Source organism: Triturus cristatus, chromosome 2_1 (assembly GCF_964204655.1).
Source record: "Triturus cristatus chromosome 2_1, aTriCri1.1, whole genome shotgun sequence".
NCBI lineage: Eukaryota > Metazoa > Chordata > Amphibia > Caudata > Salamandridae > Triturus > Triturus cristatus.
The window spans coordinates 630,250,439-630,272,075 of record NC_140581.1 but is presented as its reverse complement, the minus strand read 5'-3'; the positions used below and the strand labels follow the sequence as shown (position 1 = coordinate 630,272,075).

General features: G+C 46.4%; 1 protein-coding gene across 9 annotated transcripts in view; it reads right to left on the bottom strand.

Annotated features, from left to right (window-relative positions):
* PAM (peptidylglycine alpha-amidating monooxygenase) overlaps window positions 1-21,637 on the bottom strand; it is a 1,234,044-nt gene that overhangs the window by 165,738 nt on the left and 1,046,669 nt on the right. For all 9 annotated transcript variants that reach the window (XM_085632559.1, XM_085632564.1, XM_085632562.1 and 6 more), the window contains 2 exons: window positions 18,566-18,776; window positions 2,625-2,825 (listed from right to left, as the gene is read on the bottom strand). In XM_085632559.1, the coding sequence (XP_085488685.1) occupies window positions 2,625-2,825; window positions 18,566-18,776 (412 nt within the window). The remainder of the gene's footprint in view (window positions 1-2,624; window positions 2,826-18,565; window positions 18,777-21,637) is intronic.

Genomic DNA, 21,637 nt, shown 5'->3' with positions numbered 1-21,637 from the left:
CACAGAGTAGAGTGGCACAGAGAGCAGTGGCGTAGAGTAGAGTGGTGCACAGTAGAATAGTGTGGTGCAGAGTAGAATAGAGTGACATAGAGTGCAGTGACGTTGAGTGGCAGAGAGTGCAGTCTTGTAGAGTACAGTGTCACAGAGTGAATTGGCATAGAATGCAGTTGGGTAGAGTGTAGTGACGTAGAGCGCAATGGTGTAGAGTGGCATAGTGTGACGTGGCGTAGAGTATAGTGGCATAGAGTGCAGTGGAATCACAGTTAGGGACATACATGTTCGTTTGTTAACCTTCAAACAATGGACAAGGTGCTCTTAACATGTGCATACGCAAAGCATTTGCTCTTGACAAATATTCGTGGGGTAACACTGTTTACTAATGATATAATTACAGACCAGAGGCCTGATTTAAAAAATGATTTATCCCTTTCTGTGTCTATGGCAAAATCATTGATCCATTAGGGGCAATGATTTTTCCCATTTTATAAATCTGCAAAATAAATCATCACGTAGATAAAAGTATTTTAATCCAGGCAAGTATAACACACTTGTCTTAACATATTTCAAGAAAGCATTTGGTTGACATGGTTAATACACAGAATGTGCTGCATTTATTGAAGGAAAACATTTCAATGCAGCTTCTTCATTCACCAAATATTTCCTGCTAGCATTTGCTACTCCTGAACACAATGTGCAGCAAGCACTCAATGGAGGCTGTGCCTGGGAGACCTACACTGCAACGACATGATGGTGAGCGAGAACTACCCCTCAGAACTCAACCTAGATGTGTGAATATGTTTCAAAATAATGACTGAATTGTCTAAAACAAAAAAACCAAGGGCTAAAGGAATCAACCCAAAAGATGCTACATCTTTCTAAATCATTAGTTGCTGCCAAAAATGTCTTCCTCACTAATTCATGCCCTTTCAATAAGTTACTTATCCTCCCACTTTTTCTCTTTGAATTTCCCTTCATGCTGACCATTTGTATATCCACTGACATCGCAATAACTAGTGATTGATTGTATATTCACTAACATCAGTATAACTATCTTACTGTGTCAGCCATTTTTGACTAATGCAAAAATCAGATTTTCTCTGCTACTGCCTATGCACGAGTGATATATACTACCTACTGCCATTTACTGGAGAATCCCACTTCAATTCCCGAGGTTCATATCCACCAATAGATAAAGACTATTCGTCTTGTGTGTTTCGTATGTGCTGAGTTCATAAGTTTATGAAATATTCTAAAATATAAGGTTCTCTGACGGAACAACGCTGGGAAATACTCTGCATGCCTTTACCGCGCATTTTTTTAGATCATATATGCTTTTACAACGTATGACTTTACCACGCATTGTTTATATAGATATTTATATATATAAACAATGTATTTGTGGGGGATAGACCCCCCACACCCCTGAACTTACCTTATAAGCGTGGTAAAGGCATATGTTGTAAAAGCATATGCGTTCTAAAAACATGCATGGTAAAAAATGCGTGGTAAAGGTACAACGTGGTAAAAACCTAATTTAAAGGCTGTTTCCCAAAATATAAGAGATATGGGTAGAAAATATGACAGTGGTAGTGTGGCTGATTACAGTGTATTCACATAACCGTAATAATTGACATTATATGCTTAAGCAAATCAATGTTTGCTTCATTTAGTCATCTACTCAATATGGAGACACAGTTCTCATAATTCCACTGCTCTCTTACATGCCACAAGGAAGGCAGACGCGTCTACCACTCCTACGGTGATATCAGTTTAACAAGATGGAATCCCTTATACTCCTGTTCCACAAGATAATGACCATCCAGCCAGCAACACATGGCATCACAGGGAGATTATACCACATATCACTCCCTGGTATTTAGCATTCATTCTCAAATCACTTGCTGCTTCTGTGAATCAAGCGGCCATGTCGCTTTGACCAAATTTTCTCAGAGGCTTTAAGTTATGAGTGCATAATGGCCTAGACAACACGTGTTTGCAGAGGTCAGCAAAAGACAGGGATTTCCACTGTAGCATTTTCCTGTGTTACAATATAAAAAAAAACTACGCTGGGATAAATTACTGATTACCATGTTAATGATAGCTGAATCATAAATATTAACTTTGTATTCAGACTGGTAAATATCAATGTAAAGTACTTTTTAACTACATTAGTTTCATTTTGAAGCTTGTTTACCTTCACTTTTAGACTTGCCCCTGTTCATTTGCCTTTATAAGCAAAGATAGTCCATATGATGTGCATATTCACAAACTGCAACTGGGCGTTATAAGAATTTTAAAAACGTTGTATTTGTCTTACATATTAGAAAATCATCCAGCCTAAAAGTTCAAGTAGCAGCCTTGAAATCAGCACTATCAGAATACTAGTCACATCTCTTTAGGATCATGGACAGATGTGTAGTCTATCACTGCAGCAGGTTACTGAACAACATCATTGGCCAGTATTTCAAAACAAGCTCTGTTGTCATGGTATGCTTTCATTCACTCGATCAGCTAAGTGGTTTATATTATCAATAAAAGGACGTTTTTAATCATAAGCTGAGTAAACACGAGTTAAGTATCTTCAAATGTAACCATCAGCAACTACTATTATTTACACTCCTTACCTGGTGCATATGAGACAGCAAAAACTTCACTTCCAAATGCTTTGTGCTTTATTTCCTTCACAAATTCACCAGTTTCTAGGCGGAAGCACTGGATTCGCCCATTTTCTCTGTCAGCCACACAAAGTTGTCTCAAGTCGGGTAGCAATGCCAGGCTGTGAGGGATGCTGAACTGGCCGGCTTTGGCTGCCGGTGAGGAAGACTCTAGGAGGAAAGTACTACGTAAGATTCTTGACTTCATGAACTTGTAGACGTTGATATATCAGGTTCCGATGACATTATCGCATCTGTAGTTTATACCTTTGCATTGCAAGTCATACATTAGTAATTTATTTCAAATTCCTGTTTGTCGTTAGTATGTTTGTAAAGCACGATGATGTCACTACACAATTTTTTTAGAATTGTTCTTTATAGAACCCGGACCCCCCCCATCTCGCCCCTGCTCCACCCAATGTACCCACAAAGCAACCTCACTCAAGGTGTGGGAAAAACAGGCCATGTTTAATACAACAAAATCTTCACAAACATGACAATCAAATATCATTTGACAATTTTTAGGCCATGAATTTAAAGCATGACACATTAAAACCTAGTGTTCAGAATTCACAATCTAATTATTCTTCTTGACCATAATACCCTCCAGCACCAAGGGGCCTCCAGGCTCGCATCCCCGCCGTTTGAGAATCACGCAAGGCGCAACCCACCTGCATCCATGAGTGGTGAGCCCCCAAGCCCTTGTCCATGTATTTCCGGGGGGGCCCACCCCTCGCCACCAGACTGTTCAAGGAGGCTCGTGTGACCTGTCGCCCTTGCCTCCCCAACAGCCGGTGACCCCATTCTCCCTGCGGAGAGCTTACCATCTCTCCCCTCAGTGCTGGCCTCAGGAGTATGCCAGCAGGCCTCCCGTTGTCTTAAAATCACAACCCTGTGACCTCTATTCCGCAAACCCCCTTGCCCCAACTAACAAGCTGAAACCCTAAACTCAAGGGACAGGTGGGTGGGAGATTCCGAGGTAGTCGTCCTCCGAGCAGGAAGAGAGGATGAGTGGAGGAGAGAAGCGGACCTAAATAGCCCTTACGCCCCACCTCCACTCATTCCTGCAGGAAGTGCACGTTCCACCAACGTTGTGTAACCCGGAAGGACAACCGCTGACTGGCAACCAATCAGGCTGCCGGCCAAACTGACGCCCCCAAAGGGGTGTGTCACAGGGGCGGGGGGAGCCGGGTCCTAAGGGCGCGCTTCCCGATGGTCGCGCTTGGCATAGAACCCGGACCCCCCCATCTCGCCCCTGCTACACCCAATGTACCCACAAAGCAACCTCACTCAAGGTGTGGGAAAAACAGGCCATGTTTAATACAACAAAATCTTCACAAACATGACATTCAAATATCATTTGACAATTTTTAGGCCATGAATTTAAAGCATGACACATTAAAACCTAGTGTTCAGAATTCACAACCTAATTATTCTTCTTGACCATAATACCCTCCAGCACCAAGGGGCCTCCAGGCTCGCATCCCCGCCGTTTGAGAACCACGCAAGGCGCAACCCACCTGCGTCCATGAGTGGTGAGCCCCCAAGCCCTTGGTCCTTGGTCCTTGTCCGTGTATTTCCGGGGGGCCCACCCCTCGCCACCAGGCTGTTCAAGGAGGCTCGTGTGACTTGTCGCCCTTGCCTCCCCAACAGCCGGTGACCCCATTCTCCCTGCGGAGAGCTTACCATCTCTCCCCTCAGTGCTGGCCTCAGGAGTATGCCAGCAGGCCTCCCGTTGTCTTAAAATCACAACCCTGTGACCTCTATTCCGCCACTAGGGTGAGCAGGGACCACAGGTCCTTCACCCTCCCCACCAAAGAAAAGGTTCTGTACAAAAGACCAAATTCCTTTGATCCACATGTCCGTGCCGATGTCCGATAGGTGTACCCCGTCGTGGTGAAACATCTGATCGCCAGAGATTAGTCTGTGAGGAATGTGACATAAGCGGCCCGATACTGAGCACAACCTAGCCAACTCCCCGTTAAGGCGTCTCACTGATACGTTCAGGGCCCGGGATCTGACCCCTCCCGACCAAACCCGGCGTGGGATCATGCATGACCAAGCTATTCTGGCCTGTGGGAATGTCCTCCCCAGCCAGGCAAATTCAGTCAGTAAGTATTGTCTTACAGCCATGCGACCCAAATCCACCATGTCGTTTCCTCCCACGTGCAAGATGATCAAATCCGGGGACGGAAGTCCCTCGCGTTCCCGAGTCTCCTGAACCAGCTGGCGCAACTGCCGGATCCTCAAGCCACCGACGCCTCGCCACAAAAATGATGTCCTCTTTAACCCCGCTGGTTTCACCACTCGCCTCTGCCGCAGCCGAACCGTGGCGCGCCGCACGAACGAATGCCCCAACACCCAGATTACCTTCGTCGACATACTAATAACGAGGGAGAAGAAAAACAATGTCAGCATAATACAATCCTGAACCAGAAGCCCCTTCACAGTAACTCTGGCCACACATAACGCTTGAAACATGATGATGACCAGCGCCCCACTGTCTTGACCGCCTCTGCCGGTAAACCCGCTCCCGCTGCGAGAGTTGCTGCCCCTATCCTGAAGGAATGAGAGGAATAACCCTTGGGATCCAGCCCCAAAGCGTTCAATGCCTGTTTAAAGACGGCATTGAACTGAAATTTGGATAAACAGGCGCCCTGCTCATGAATAAATAGCGCCTGCCCACCCCAGCTAGGGCGAACCAACAGATCAGCTTCCAAATTGGCTATGGGACAGGCCATGTCGCCAGAGGCTGGTGATAAGTAAATGATGGATCCCTTCCCCAGTGGGTCAGTCTTTGATCGCCTCAGGACCACCTCTAACCTCCCAGAGACTAATTTCGTGTGCTGCCATTGAAGTCCCCCTGCCTGGTCCTACTTTGAAGCTCCCACCAATTCTCCCAAGCAATGTTCTCCCAAGCCCAATGGGAGCAGCACAAAAATTCCACACTGCCACCCGCGGAACCCCCGGAAGCTGTGCCCGAGTCCACACCCCCCTAAGCACCTTACCTGACCACCGCAACGCCGACCAGAACACCGTCGTAAGCTCCGTGGCCTGACCAGCATGCACCCCGCAGCACGGCACCCGAACGAGCAGCAGACCCGACGACCCGCCAACAAAGATCCACGAAAGAACCACCACGATCGTCACGCCAATGCCCACGCCACTGCAGGAACCAAGATTCCGAGGTAGTCGTCGTCCGAGCAGGAAGAGAGGATGAGTGGAGGAGAGAAGCGGGCCTAAATAGCCCTTACGCCGCACCTCCACTCGTCCCTGCAGTTAGTGCACGTTCCACCAACGTTGTGTAACCCGGAAGGGCAACCGCTGACCGGCAACCAATCAGGCTGCCGGCCAAACTGACGCCCCCAAAGGGGTGTGTCACAGGGGCGGGGGGAGCCGGGTCCTAAGGGCGCGCTTCCCGATGGTCGCGCTTGGCATAGCTATTGGTATCTCGTGTCGGAGCTCTCAAGCTTCCCAAATCCTTGCATGCATAACGCATCCAGTTCAGGCATTCCAATTCTTGTATTCCAGATTGGGACAAAACAGACAAAATGCAAATAAAAACCTGTGTTTGAATAGCTGCCAAGGTTTCAGATTGCTATGTGTGACATTTTCATAATTTCAGTGGAATTATGAGTGATATTTCAAAGACTATGAGTGACACTTTCTCGAGAGCAAAATCACGCAATGAAGATGAGGGAAACAAATATCAGAAATGTTCTACACAACCCGTAAAACTAGTTATCATTGGGAAAAGAATTGCTTTCTGTTTTCACTGACAGATTTTTTTTTAGTTTCTTTTCCTCGTATAGCAAATGATCATTTGGAGAGCAACAGGGTTGTCTGTGTAAGCCTACACAGCAACCTAGAGCCCGTGAAGGAAATGAGAGCCAGGGCATGACTGGCCGTAGCGGGCACCGGGTGTTTCCCCGGTGAGCCTCCAGCGTGGGGGCCGGTTTTGGGCTCCTGGGGTCTCGTTTTTGTTACAGGGCCTGTAACAAATTCGTCCGAAACGGGCCAAGGCAATCAGCTCGGGCGCACCCTCAGGGGGGGGGGGGGGGGGGCAAGCACTTTGCCATGGTTGGGTTTGGTTTCTAATCCGGCCCTGATGAGAGCAGCTACTTATAGCATCTGGTCCTGGAGAAGGGTGGTGCCCCACTGCCCTTATGGGTGTGACTGGACAGCAACAGTATTCGTTTTTGGGAAAGAACTGTGCTGATGTAGAGACCCTGCAATCTGTGCGCAGCTACCAGCGCCCCGTCGGTGAGTGGGGAGGCGGTGCTGTCGTGTGTAGTACTGTGACGCTTTCCTGTGCTTGTGAGAGATATTTCCAAGATTCACGCATGACTCTCTGGGCCAGGCTTACTTTGTTAGCGCTGGTGCAGGTATGTGTGTTTGGGGGGGGGTGCTAGCAGCTGTGCTGATGATCACTTTTCACGTTCAAAAGGACTTTTGCTCATAAGTTCACAAGAGTGCAATCTCAATAGTTTATAAACATGGGCGTATAAGGCCAATGACAAATGCAAAATCATAGGAATCCACACGAAGTCAGATCAGTGTCACACGAAGCAGCACGTCGTGGCTTTGTGTGGTAGCCTAGAAGCAAATGAAAACAGGTGCAAACAGTGGCCAGGCCAGGGTGGGAGGGTGATTTTCCTGATCATAAATTGGGAATTTCCGCGAGCGGCGCAGTGCTCGCCTACACCAAACAAAAGTGTGTCTGAGCCCTAACAAATATAGAGGGGAGCAAGTGAGCTCAATTGTGTTTACTCACTGTCATCCTGCGGACCAGGAAACTTGCCTGCGAGCCAGAGCACGTCCTTATCTGCAGCACAGAGGTCGCGTGTGAATCACACGGTGCGCCACTCTAGCGGATCACAGTCATATAATGAGTGCCGTCTTGCCAGAAAACACCAGGCAAGTCGCCATCCCCGGATCCACTAAATGTAGTCATTGCATTTGTTTACACCACACGGCGGATCTGAATGAGACCACGTGGTATTGGGACAGTAGCACCAAAAAATAAACACTTCTGTGTTGATTGGTGTCGTGGTACATTTGTAATTGAAATATGTTATTAGAAAGGTGTGCTGCAGTGTATTTCAGGCAGCAGGAAGGCAGCAAAGAGCACACTCAAGCAGTGTGGTGCTTCATGCTTGAATGTTGCTCTTTGTCCAGCACTCCTTGCATGGGTAGTCACTGTGCTACAATTGCGTGACAATGTATTTTAAGACACCCAAAATGCGTTAGTCTAACGCCTGATGCGAGGTACTTGGCAGAGCTGGATTGGGTGACTGGAAGCATGGACCTAGGAAATTTAAGACATCTGCAATGCGTATCAGAAGGGGCATAAGGTTGACTGTTGCCTTGAGTGAGCCACAGTTTGTAAGCAATATGTGAAGCTGCAATTACATTTCTAATTGAATAGTTTATTTTCTGATGTTTTCATAACTTTAACTAGGGTCTTGACTGAAGTACGCAATTTGAGCTGCTTCCAAACATTTTGCATATTAACAATCAAAAACGTTTGGAGTTAAGTTTGACCATGAGAATAGCCTATATGGTGCCCCCGCCTACCCACTTGTTACAAGTTCAGGAACAGAGTGGGAACTTGTGGTTCAAGGGAGAGGGCAGGGTGCTAACCAGTGGAAATGTGGAGAACAACCAAGAAGCGGAGCTTTGTGGGTATTCCCCACAATGTGCATATAGTTCCAAAGCTGGCTGTAGGAAACTGGGTTTTTGTTGCAGTAGTCACCACACTTTTTGCCTGGTATTTGATGCAACTTTGACTGAAGTGCAGCACTGGGCTCCTACTAACAAGTGCCAGAGTTCTTTCCCCAAACCAACACCACTGCTCACTTGATCCCCAAGTGACATGGCCTTTAACACTTCTGTAAGCCCCTTGTAAGTGGTACCTCTGGTAGCTAGGGCATAGGTACTAAAGAGGGTCCCTAAGAGCTGCAGCATATCTTGGGCCACTCTAAGGGACCTGGCATCAAACTCTCACAGACTGCCACTGCAGGTTGCGTGATGAGGTGCTCTTAAAAGTGATTACACGACATGGCACACATCCCTATGTGCCATGTCCACTAACACTGCCTGTAATATTTGTAAGTTGCCCCTACAGCAGAACTTACAGCCCTCAGGCAGAGTGCCTTATATTACCTGTGAGGACATATCCACATCAGCAGATATGCCCTGTGCTGGTCAGTTTCAATACTGCCAGTGCAAGTAAATAGGCAAGCCATTTTAAAGCATGTGCTGGACACTGGTGAAAACGAGTTCCCCAGCTACACGATGGCTTCACTGAAAATAGGGTTGTTTGGTATCAAATGTCTCGCAATAATAAACCCACACTGATGCCAGTGTTGAATTTATTAATACATGCACCCAGAGGGCATCTTAGAGGTGCCCCCGATGCCCTACCAGCTACTGGTGTACTGACCGACTGATTTTCACCAGCCTGCCACCAGAGACGAGTTTCTGACCCCCAAAGGCAAGGGCCTTTGCTCTCAGGAGGCCAGAAACAAAGCCTGCTTAGGCAGAGGGTGTTTTCACCCCCTTCTACAGGATGACCTGCAGATTACATTCCAAGGCAGGGGAGTTTCAAAGGGTCCACTGTCTTTGGTATGCAAATCTGTTTTCTCTCACAGGAGAGGAAGTCAACCCCATTTGTCCATAGCTCTTTGGCACCTGGACAGGTGGGAACATAAGCTTGTCAGATAGGCGTGTCCACCCTCAGGCTTGTGCCACCTCTAATGTGGGCTTTCTGAAGTGGAGGTGATGGCAAACTTTTCGGATAGGGTTATGCCCACCTTTCTCAGGAAGTTATGTTATAGAGCGCACAGCTGCCCCAGCAATGGGGCATCCCAGCCCTAAAATGCAACTGTCATAGGCAAACCGGGTTACACACAAAAGATCAGTTATGCAGGAAAGAGATACGTTTTAATGGCTTTGCGGAAAAGTGAATGATTTTGGATGGTTCTAATAGTCACAGGGAGGGAGTTCCAAAGCTTTGGAGCAAGAAAGCGGAAGGAGCGCCCTTCAGCCCGTACTCTCTTAACCTGAGGAACAACTGCCAGATGCTGGTCCATGGAGCGCAGCTGGCGGGTGGGTATGTAGGGCACAAGGAGACTAGCCAGAATAACAAGAGATTGAAGATTCATGATTCTATGGGCGATACAAAGAGTTTTGAACTGGATACGTTTCACCACCGGCAGCCAGTGCAGTCTGCGAATAGAGCCAGCAGTGGAACAGTTTCTCCGCAGGCAGAGGAGAGTCCAGACCGCTGTGTTTTGTGCCCTTTGTAGGCAAAGTATCACTGTTCTGTTGGCCTCAAGGTATAGGGAGCTAGCATAGTCCAGTCTGGATAGTATTGTGGCCTGGATGATCACCTGACGGATGGTAGGATCGAAGAGGCCCAACAGTGGTTTGAGCCCTCTTAGGAACCCAAAGCATACCCCGGCTACTGCTTTACTATGGGCCTGAAAAGTGAGAGTGGAGTCTACCCAAACTCCCAGATTTTTGACTGTCTGTTTTGGGCAGGCGGAAGACCCAGAGTAGATGGCCACCAATGATCACTCCACAGAAGTATGTCTTTGCCCACCAACAAGATCTCAGATTTGCTGGCATTAAGTTGGAGGCAGTTGCGGTCATCCAGTCTGCAATGGCTGTTAGATCGTCCTTAAACGTAAGTGCATCCTGCACAGAGTCATCAGATAATGCTACCACCAGCTGTGTGTCATCCGCGTAGAATACTACGGTTAGTCCTCTGTTCCTAGCTACTGCTGCTAACGGTTGAATGTTGATGTTAAAAAGGGTTGGACAAAAAGCCGAGCCCTGAGGAACCCCTTGGTGAACAGCATGCACCTGGGAGCAGAAGGGGGGGACGGACACTTGAAAGGTTCGCTCCGCTAGAAAAGAGGTGAACCAGCCCAGGGCAGTGCCGCCAACACTGATATCCTCCAAGTGCTGCAGCAGGATCTAGTGGGACACTGTGTCGAATGCAGCACTTAGATCCAATAAGATTAAAGCTGAAGTGCTACCGACATCTAATGTGCCCCTTAGATGTTCTGTTACAGCCAGAGGGTGGTCTCAGTGCTGTGATGTGAGCGGAAGCCATTCTGGGAGTGGTTGAGCAGATTGTTGTCTTCGATGAACCTCGTGAGGGTGGCGTTGATGTAAGCTTCGGTGATCTTGGATACCAACGGCAGAAGAGAAATAGGGCGAAAGCTCTCTGTTTTAGAAACATCTAGTGAAGGTTTTTTTAGTAGAGGGACCACCTTGGCATGTTTCCAGGCAACGGGGACTACCGCAGAGGACATAGATAGATTGATGAGTTTGCAGAAGGGCGAAAAAAGTTGAGGTAAGAATTTCTGGAATTGATCCGGTTTAAGAGGGTCTGCAGGGGATCCTGATTTAAGTTTATTGTAGATCGTGCGCATCCCTTCTTGAGAGAGCGCCGGGAAGACAGAATTTAGAAGTATTGTGGGGCCGCAGGGAGGGGCCTGTGCTGATCTCAGTGTGGGGAAAGGTTCTATAGATGCTTTCGGCCTTCTTGATAAAGAAGGCAGCGAGGATCTTGCATTGCTGATTAGAAGAAAGAGGGGTAGCTTTAGGTTGCCCTGAATATTTAAGGTCTTTAAGCAGGGAGAAGACACATTTAGCCAGGTTACTGCTATTTCTGATCTCATCAGCATAGTAGGCAGCTCTTTCCTTCTGATTGGCTCTGTGATAGTTCTTGATGGCTACACTGTATTGTATTTTCAAAACTGTATCATAGTCCCGCCTCCACGCCCGTTCCAGCCTTTTACAGATTTTCCGGACCGAGGCCTTGTTGTCGTTGTACCACAGACTTGACTGGATATGGCCGGCTCTGGGACAACTTGGCAGGAATGAGAATATCGAGGGAGTGAGTGAGACAATCAGATAGAGTACTCTAAGCCCCATCAGAAGTGTCGGGAAGACTAGGCATGTGGCTCAAGAGGAGGATACGGAACTGCTTGGTATCGAGTTTATGCCAAGGGAGCTTTAAAACCGATTTGCGTGCTGCGCCCTGGAGGGGGTCCACTCCCAGTAATGACATGGTTACCAGGTAATGGTCAGACCAGCTCATAGGAATAGGTGTATTGACTATGAGAGCGGGCAGGTTGGAGAGAACAGGGTCCAATAGGTTTCCAACTGATTAAGTGCAGCCAGGGACGTGCTGGGTAAGTTGAAGGGCAGCAAGATCAGCTAAGAAATTGCCGATTTCACAGTCTTGACTAGCATCTAAATGTAGATTAAGAGCTCCGATCATACTAAAATTGGCAAATCTAATGGCAAGTATGCCAGACACTGCAATAAGTGCATCCCTGAACTCTTTGGACGGCCCCGGAGGGCGATAGATTAGGAGCCCAGATAGAGTGAAATTGGCATTGAGAGGAATCCATAAGCGTGCACTCTCACAGCACAGTGTTCATATAGTGGGCGTAGTGGCCCCAAGGGTAAGAAGTTCATTGGCTACTAACCCACGCTCGCCTGAATTGAATTTTTAGGGGAGTCCCTGTCACCAGAGAATGAGATCCTGCTGACAAAAAGAAGAAAAAGGGTCGAAGAGCCCCAAAAGCAAGAACTGCAGAAGCAGCAATTGACTTGGCACTAGCCCTGCCGGCCTATTCGCCTATTACTTGACAACTGCCCCAAAGTCATCTTGCCCTGCAAGGTGCTGATCCTCCAAAGCCTGGTAGGATTGCCAATGCTTCTTCAAAGACTCAAGAACTCCCATAGAACAATGGAGCTATTCCTCTGCATCTTGCAGGTACCAAAGACTGAGCTGAGAGGCTCTAAGACCGTGAAAACCTGACATTGGAAAGCACTCCTGCACCGAACCGAGCCGCCCAGCCCAAGCTGACCAATGTGTCAATGTAGTCTCCAGACTCGAAGCCCACCTAGGGTTTTCCCACTGCGGGCTTCCCAATGCCTCTGCAGTCTCTGCTTGCAGACCCCCTCTACCACGACCGCTCCTGGTGACGAAAACCCAACGCCTAAGGACACCTCTGCACCTATCGCCCCTGGCCCATGGAGAAGAGGCAAAAGACACACAATTGATGGACGGAATGCAGAACAAATCAAAACATTCACCCCCAGTCAAGAGATCTGGGTTAAATCCATCATTCTTTTGCTCACCATGACACGCCAGTTTAGACCTGGCCATATGCAAATCAGTCTTGACCCTGTGCCTCACGGGAACAGTCCAGCCCGAACTGCCAAGCCAGGTCCTCCCTGGACCGGAAACAAGCATCCTATGTCCGGTTTCGGGGTTTCATCCCTCTTCAGCCAGGATAGCTTGATTCCAGTGGCACAGTGAGCCCAGAACCCACGTCTGGGCATACCTGGTGCACTTAGGGCGAGAAAGCAAAAGACACACAATTGATGGAAGGAATGCAGAACAAATCAAAACATTCACCCACAGTCAAGAGATCTGGGTTAAATCCATCATTTTTTTGCTCACCATGCCACTCCAGTTTAGACCTGGCCATATGCAAATCAGTCTTGACCCTGTGCCTCTTGGGAACAGTCCAGCCCGAACTTACCAAGCCAGGTTCTCCCTGGACCGTAAACAAGCATCCTAGGACCGTTTTCAGTGTTTCACCCCTCTTCAGCCAGGATAGCTTGATTCCAGTGGCACAGTGAGCCCAGGACCCACGTCTGGGCGTACCTGGCACACTTAGGGCAAGAAAGCAAAAGACACACAATTGATGGACGGAATGCAGAACAAATCAAAACATTCACCCCAGTCAAGAGATCAAAGGTGTCCCCATGCCATCGAGCATCGTGAGGGCTGAGCCCCCATGTTGGTTCAGTCCGACTGGCCTCCCAGTGCAAACCTGCAGCCTCTGTTCACAAAGACCGATCCCCATTGACTTATACTGGGCACCTGACTCTGTTGTGCACCACTGGACCCGGCCAACCTCGTGCAGCTGAGGTGACCTGCTGGTGCTACTTTGGACCTTGCCCCATACTCACCTTAAGTCCAGGAGATAGGTCTCGTATGTTGCTGCAAAGAACTTGTATGCCATATTTGTTTTTCCTCTCATAGGATAACATTGCAGCCTCTGAAAAATGCACTAAGTGTCGACTTTTTAAACGCAAAAGTATTTCTCTTGAAAAACGTACTTGCCTTTTAACCTGACGGTAGATGGTCAGCTTGACCGCCACCCACCTAGACGTGAAGCAAATGACACCTCACAACTAAAAGACTTTCTCTTGGCCTTCGGCCTAGTTGATCTCTGGCGCCACTTTAATCCCCTTTTACGTCACTTCACATTTCACTCATGCGCCCCAGTCTAGAATAGACCATTCCTTACCAATGTCAGCGACATGCCCAACTTTACTGAAGCCAGATGTTTAGCACATGGCATATCTGATCATTCACCTATCTTTACCACCAGATTTTGTGGGGGGCTTTTGGACCAGTCATCAAAGGCCAAGCACTTTCATTAATGGCTGGCCGCAAGAAAGAGCTGAGGGCGAGGCTGGAGGCCCTCAAACAGGAGATAAGGGGGCTAGAGGACGCAGTGGCAAACTCAGACAATGAACCAACTGCACACACTCTCAATATGAAACAGCAAGATTACCGGCAACTCGCCGTGGAGGCCGCTAGATCAAAGCAGAAAGCCACTTTGCACACAATTTATGAATTGGGTGATAAAATGGGGAAATTGCTCGCGTGGCTAGAAAGGCGGGAAGCAGTGCAAAGATGGGTATCCCATATTGAGGGGGAAAACGGACAGCAGATCAGCGACCCGCAACAGATCGCTGAGGCTTTCGCCTCCCACTTTGCCTTGATATATTCCACCAATGGCACTACCACAATCACTGACTACAGGGATCTCCTGGCCACCATCCCTGTCAATACGCTCACCCAGAGGACCGTGACTCTTTAGAAAGCGAGATTACGGTGGAGGAATTAGCACTTGTTATACATGGGATAAAATCTGGGAAAGCCATGGGACCCAACGGGCTCCCAATAGAATTGTTTAAACTTGTGACCTCTAAGGTAACACCCACTCTCCTGGCTATGTACATCAAAAGTTACCAGAAAGAGTCCCTACCTGCAGACTTGATGCTGGCCTCTGTGGTTGTTATACACAAACCGGGCAAACCAACGACAAAATGCGACTCTTATCGGCCAATCTTACTACTAACGGCTGAAGTTAAAATTCTGGCCAAAGTATTGGCCAACCGATTAATACCTATTATTGGCAAGCTGGTACACCAGGACTAGTCCGGCTTCATGCCGGGCCGAAATACAGCACTCAATCCCTGGAGACTCCATGGGGCGCTGGGGAGGGCCAACGCCATTCAGGTGGATGCTGCCCTGCTGTCACTGGATGCCAAAATGTCACTCGATACTATCGAATGGCCTTACCTATTTGCTCTCCTCGAGCGCATGGGCTTTGGCCCCACATTTAAAAAGTGGATAAAACTGCTCTACATGGCACCAACTGCTCAAATGGTTGTAAATCAACATACCTCCCAGAGCTTCTGACGAGAGCGGGGAACTAGGCAGGGTTGTCCCCTGTCCCCCCTCATGTTTGACCTGATATTGGAACCGCTAGCCATCTGGGTTATCCTATGATTAGGGGGCTGAAATGGACCGAGCAGCACGAGGACAAAATCTCCCTCTATGCCGACGATGTGTTGCGGCTCCATCGACCACGATCCATAGGATCCTTCATATTTTTGCAATTTTCGGCACCCACTTGGGGTACACTATTAATTGGACAAAATCCATGTTGTATATGCTGCAGGGCCCCGTACCACAGATGCCCAAAGATACCACAGTGACGGTCACATCTGCGGGATTCAAACATCTAGGAATATACATAACCCCACATCCGTCCCTATTTTATAACGTAAATCTCAAGGCCCCCCCCTAACCAGACTCCGTAATGACGTATTCCACCGGCGCTTCCCCGATTTTTGTACCTATTACAGAACACCCCTTATAAGGTCCCAGACACCTACTTCGCAAGCATATAGAGTGAAGTTAGAACTCTTTTGTGGTACGACAAAAACCCACGAATTGCTATTCACAAACTGACGAGCGGGTGGTACGACAGAGTTATTGCATTGCCCGACCTTAAGCAGTACTACTGGGCCTCCCAGCTCACAGTCATTAATAAATAGGTCTATGCCTCAACCGTTGGAGCCTGCATTTCAAACCGTCAAATGGGTGATGGGTCTGGTGGGAGTACCAAAGTGCACTCTATTCTAACCCCAGACGTTAATGTCTCACAAGTCCCATGGCTCAAACAGTTGCAATCTGACACCGGGCTACAAAAACGCTGGGGTGGCACAATAAGCTAACACTGACCACTCCTTTATGGGAGACAGAGCAACTTGGCAAGCTCAGTAAATGCCTGAGTTTCAACAAATGGGATGACATTGGCATCTCCTCGATCGGGGACCTGTGGAAGAGGAACAAAATAGTCCCATTTAGTGACCTGCAAGCAGAGTATCAAATGTATGCAGCGGAGACGTTTAGATATTTGCAAATACGCCACGTCATAACTACTGCGGTGGCAAGTGACGAAACTCTACCGAGGCTTCCCCATTGGAAGATAGACTTTTGACAGAGCCCAGGCAAGGTAAAGCCATATCCCTCACGTATCATAAACTACTCAATAACAAACCAGACCCGCTAGTACAGCTCCGGCAGCTAGGGGAAACAGACATTGGATACATAGAGCATGATGATTGGTAGGAGGCACTTTCCTCCCCCAAAGAAGTGCCTATCTCCATGTGGCTTTGATTAATCCAATTAAACATCCTACACAGAACATATCTCTCCGCACATACACTGGTCACAATGGGACGATTACCTGACCCGATGTGCCTCAGAGGATGCACCGGGGAAGGAACGTTCTTTCACATACTCTGGGAATGCCCAAACATCTGTCCATACTGGGAGAGAATTGTTTCCAAACTCAAGGAGGTGGGAGGGAAGGATATCACCAGCTCCCCCCAACTCTGCCTGCTAAACATCTGGGAGCCCACTGATCTGACCCAGACCGGGCGCACGTGGGCTTCACTGGGATTCACCCTGGCCAAGAGAAACATTGCCCAGATGTGGGGGATAGGGGAACTATCGATGTAACGGAGGTGGGCAAATGATATGGACAGTGCAATGATTGCAGAGAAAGAAGTATTTAAACATTGAGGCTGTCCCAAGAAATGGGATCAAAAATGGGCCAAATGGAATGCGTCACGAGGGGATTTGTGTGTTTCCCCAAAGGAGGAACTGCGGGGTGCAAGGCTAGATGGTGGTCTTGATCTGAGCCAGGCTCGTTAAGAAAATGTACTCAACTTGTGTTACCGTCTTTGATTACTATGGTGCTAATGTCACTTTAGAATGTAATATGGCTTTACTATGTGCCTTACTATACTGTCACAATTGTTTGATAAAAAGTTTATTAAAAAAAAACTTACTTACCTGATCGTATTGATTCTGCTGCCTAAATATATATAAAGATTTGTGCTATTTTAAAAAAATGGTTTAGATCTTCTTATTGAGTCGTGTGCATCATTTATTGACTATTGTGTGTATTTGCGGATGTCTAACACTCCTCCCTGATAAGCCTAATGCTGCTCAACCACACTAACCCCTAGAAGAGCACCTTGGGATTGCTAGACCTCCTGTGCACTCATAAGGAAGTACCTGGACTCTTTGCACAGTATACCTCGTTATGATACACTACATAAAGACCCAGCTTCCTAAACTGTTTTATGGATATTTTGTGAACACCCCCCCATCCCGCCACAAAAAGAGCACTTTATTAAAATTAGTTTTAGTGGCTGTAGTCATATCACTGACATTCTGTGATGGGTAAAACATTGTTCTAATTATTTTCACAGATTTTTATTACAAGTTTTCTGAAGGTAATGAGCACATTGCACAATCAGTGTTCCATGATAGAAGAATGTATACAATATAGCAATTGCAAATTCTTCTCTTTTCAGAAATATTCACACTGCGATGAAAGTAATAAAAAACCTTTTAGTCTGGTCTTTCGAGAGAAATAGGAGTCCATACTGCCAGCCATAAATAACTGAAGAACATATTCACAAAGGTATTTGTGCACCTAGATACTAACTATTCTAAACTTTACACCATGTTGCACAAAATCAAGATAAATTGGATTTAAAAATTGTAAACTTACAACAGCAGAGAGGCCAGTGAACTGGATAATCCTGCTGCTCTTATAACCTTATGAATTATGATTAGGGGTAGGGGAAAGTTATTTAAAAAAAATAAAAGGATGGAACACCCACAACCCTATACATTTGTAGTAGTGACATTTTGTATTATATTTCCCACTATGGAAATATACCTGCATTGAAAAGGGACGGCATAAACGTGCTTCCTGGGTGGGAATTGAAGTCAAAAACTTGGATTTTCAAAGCAGTTTGTAGGAAGATCTTTTTCCTCATAGAAACACAGTTTCTCCAGGGCGAAATAATACTCCTAAATACTAAGTCAAACAGGCTGTAGACACCTACGGCGCAATCTGCCTCATTATACACTAGTACTCTTAGAGGGCTGTAACCGCGGTAGATTTTAAGTTGTACTTCCAGTGATTTTCTTTGGACTCTCACAAAGACCAGAACTCCACTCCTATTCTGGGAGCAAACGTATGGGAGTATACTCAACTTCTGACTTTCTTTCTTATACATGCTAAGGATACGATAGCGAGGAAAGCGTGAGAATAAATACTGTGCTGGAGACACTCTATAACAAGATAACAAGAACACTCAACTACTGCAGGTGCTGATAAGTACTGCTCAAACACTGAGTGAAAGAAAACCGCGTCTTTCCAATGCACAAACATTATGACTACCAGCAGAGGGCAGAGTTACAGCCTTACCTTCTCCCCACTGCAAGAGGAACTTCCCCAGGGGTGAGAACTGCATGATGCGGCTGTTACAGTATCCATCTGAAACATAAAAGTTGCCAGTTGCTGGATCAACAGCTACATCAGTAGGTTGACAGAAGTGGCTTTTGTCACTTCCTGGCTGGAAGGCCTTTCCTAGGACTAGAAGAGGAGAGTCCCCTCCCTGGGATCCCAGTTTAAAGACCTGCATTAGAAAATAAAAAAAAGACTTTCTGAATCATGGTGAAATGGAGGTATGAACATTTAACATGTGATGAACTGAATAATAAAAAGTACAGTTAAGCCATTTTTAAAATTAGAAAATTATTTTAAACAATGTATATAAAAAGTAATTTTTGGAAGTATTTATTCATCAAACGCCAATGCAATATAAACTTTCTTTTCCAGCACACGGCCACCTGGAAACCTCAACTGACCTGACAAGACGAGGATTTCAAACTCAAAAAAAACCAAACACACCCACCCACACACAAAACCCCAACACCCAAGCAGTCCCTATAGAGAGCTTTCGCTTTTTGTAGGCCAGACCTGTTGTTTCCAGAAAATACAGCGTGTACTTTGGGTCAACCACTTCCTCATGGTCTTTGTAGTCTATCTCACTAACCTGATGTTGATTCGTTGGCTTTCCTTCCTATTCCTGTGTTTGTCTCACTCAGGAGCATTTGGGTCTTACATTGTTCTTATTGATTGACTTGTATCCTTCCACTACTGACGCTCCTTGCATTCAGAGAACCTTTTTTATTTTCAGCACTATATGAGAGTGCATAGATGAGTTCTTGCTGTCTCTCAATGTGCTACTTTTTTCTTGATCCCTCACCCCTGTGTGGCTTCTATATTGTTCACATTCTCGTCACCTCCTCCAAAGCTGGTACACTGTTTATAATGCCCCTCCCGGATTTCATTTTTTATTTGTTAATTTTAAAACAATAGCTCCTATGTTGTAGCCCGAGCCCCCGCCCTCCCCTCCCCCACACCACTTGCTCCCACCGCTTGGTGGTGTTTACTTCTCCGAGGCCACCCTTCCCCACCATCTTAATCACAGCGTCCATTTTGTTTCTCTAATTTTCATTAAAAAAAAATTCGAGGGCCCTTTAACTGCAATTTACTGTCAAGCCTCTCCTGTCAAAATATGCTTTCCTGCGCATTTTTATTTTTTTTGCGATTTCCATTTCAAGATTCCATCGAAAATAGTAAATAAAACAAAACAGTGGCTGCATCATGACACAAGAGCATGCACGTGTCAGGACACTTGCTACACACTGCATGCTCACCCCTGGATTATGGGGCACGCATGCAGCATGGCGATAGACAGCCATCTTGGAATGTGTTTCCTTTAATAGGAAACCCATTCCAATATTGATGGACATCTTGATGCATGCGTTGACATGCTTGTATGAACAATTGGAAAGCCAACAGCTAGGTGGCTTAAAGTGAGACCTACTGGCTTTGCATGTTAATTCTGTTAATAAAACAGCAACAACCATTCTTATTGAAAAGTGCGCCCCTTCACTTATCACTCTTTATGCAAAGAAAAAGGTTCTGTTTATACTCCTGAAACGTCTTATTCTGTAACTTCTTCTTTAAGAATAGTACTCCCAACTTATGAAAATATTCCAGAGCATATAGAGCTTTCAGAAACCAGTTTGAGGGAGCAACCAATGACATGTTCTTCATGTCAATGCAACACTGTTTCTAGGCTCTTAAAATACACCAGAGATTCTGCAGCTGGAAATAATGTTTTAAGCACAGCCAAGGAGGTCCTTAGCTTCCTGGTTTCTAATTCTGTAACTATGCTGGGTCTTTTCTCCTTAAAATAGATAAGCAGGGCTTGGCTGAAGAACTACATGCATATTTTTATGAATACCTCTGCAAAAACGTGAAGTATCCTAGGATATTAATTATTCTAATGTAATCCCTTGCTAGCAACTTCTAAACCTTTACTTGTATAAATAGATTAACAGCTACCCCATTATTTTGCAAATCTGCCATTCAGCTGTGGATATGTATTACCTATCACCTTTCCATTGTAAACTCCCAGCAAACGTATTTGCCTCAACAGCTGAATGTTTAATTATCATTTTTTGCACACTCTTCCCCTTTTACATTCAGCCTGTACCTTTGAATTACAGGCCTAGTCCTCTTCTTAGCAATGATATGTCTCAATGATATGCATTTTCTTCTGTGTCCTCTTCACTCTCCAATGCATTCCCTTCATTTACTTCCTTTTTTCCAGATATGCCAGTGGGATGCTCCTTTTGACACCTGGAGGTTGGGCTATCAAAAGATTGCGCTGAGCACCAATGAATGAGAGACGCACTCTGATATTACAATAGGGACCGAAAAGCACCTTCTGTAATTACAAATTCCCTCCTGAGTCCTGACCATGCAGCGAGCTCTCAGGATGATTTCTCAGACTACACCACAGCTCTTGAACGCAGTTATGAAGGTTTCTACTACAGGCTTACTGTTTGGTACCGCCTCTGTCCTCAGGGGCCCTTTAGGGCCCAGTACCCCCATCCCTGCCAGCCAGGGATCAGGGTCGATTATTCTCCTGTGCATGTCCTAACTTTGATTTTTGGACTGCGTGTCTTGTTTTTAGGTGCAGAATGGTTAAGATATCACATAAGAAGTAGATCAACTTTGATAGCCATCTTCCTAGAATTGGTTTCATTCAATTCTTTACAGCAACTCTCCAGGACAGTAAAAAATACAACAACGTGTCTACAGTAGTGGTGTCTATCGCCACTACAGGGCAGCAAAATGTCCCTGAACTTCATTTATCATTATAACTACACCACTACACCACAACATTTCCTGTCCTTCAGAGTTTCCTATGCACTGGGACAACAGATCCCACTCCCGCTAATTATTGCATCTTGCTTCAGTACCAGCAACGCTATGATTGGCCTCTTTAGCTTCAGGATTTCAGACTTCTTCTCTCTCTCTCTCTCTCTCTCTCTCTCTCTCTCATGTATTCCCTTTCTAAAGCTTCTACTATCATCCTTGCACCCCAAAAGTACATCTTTTGTACTGTTGGTGACGCTT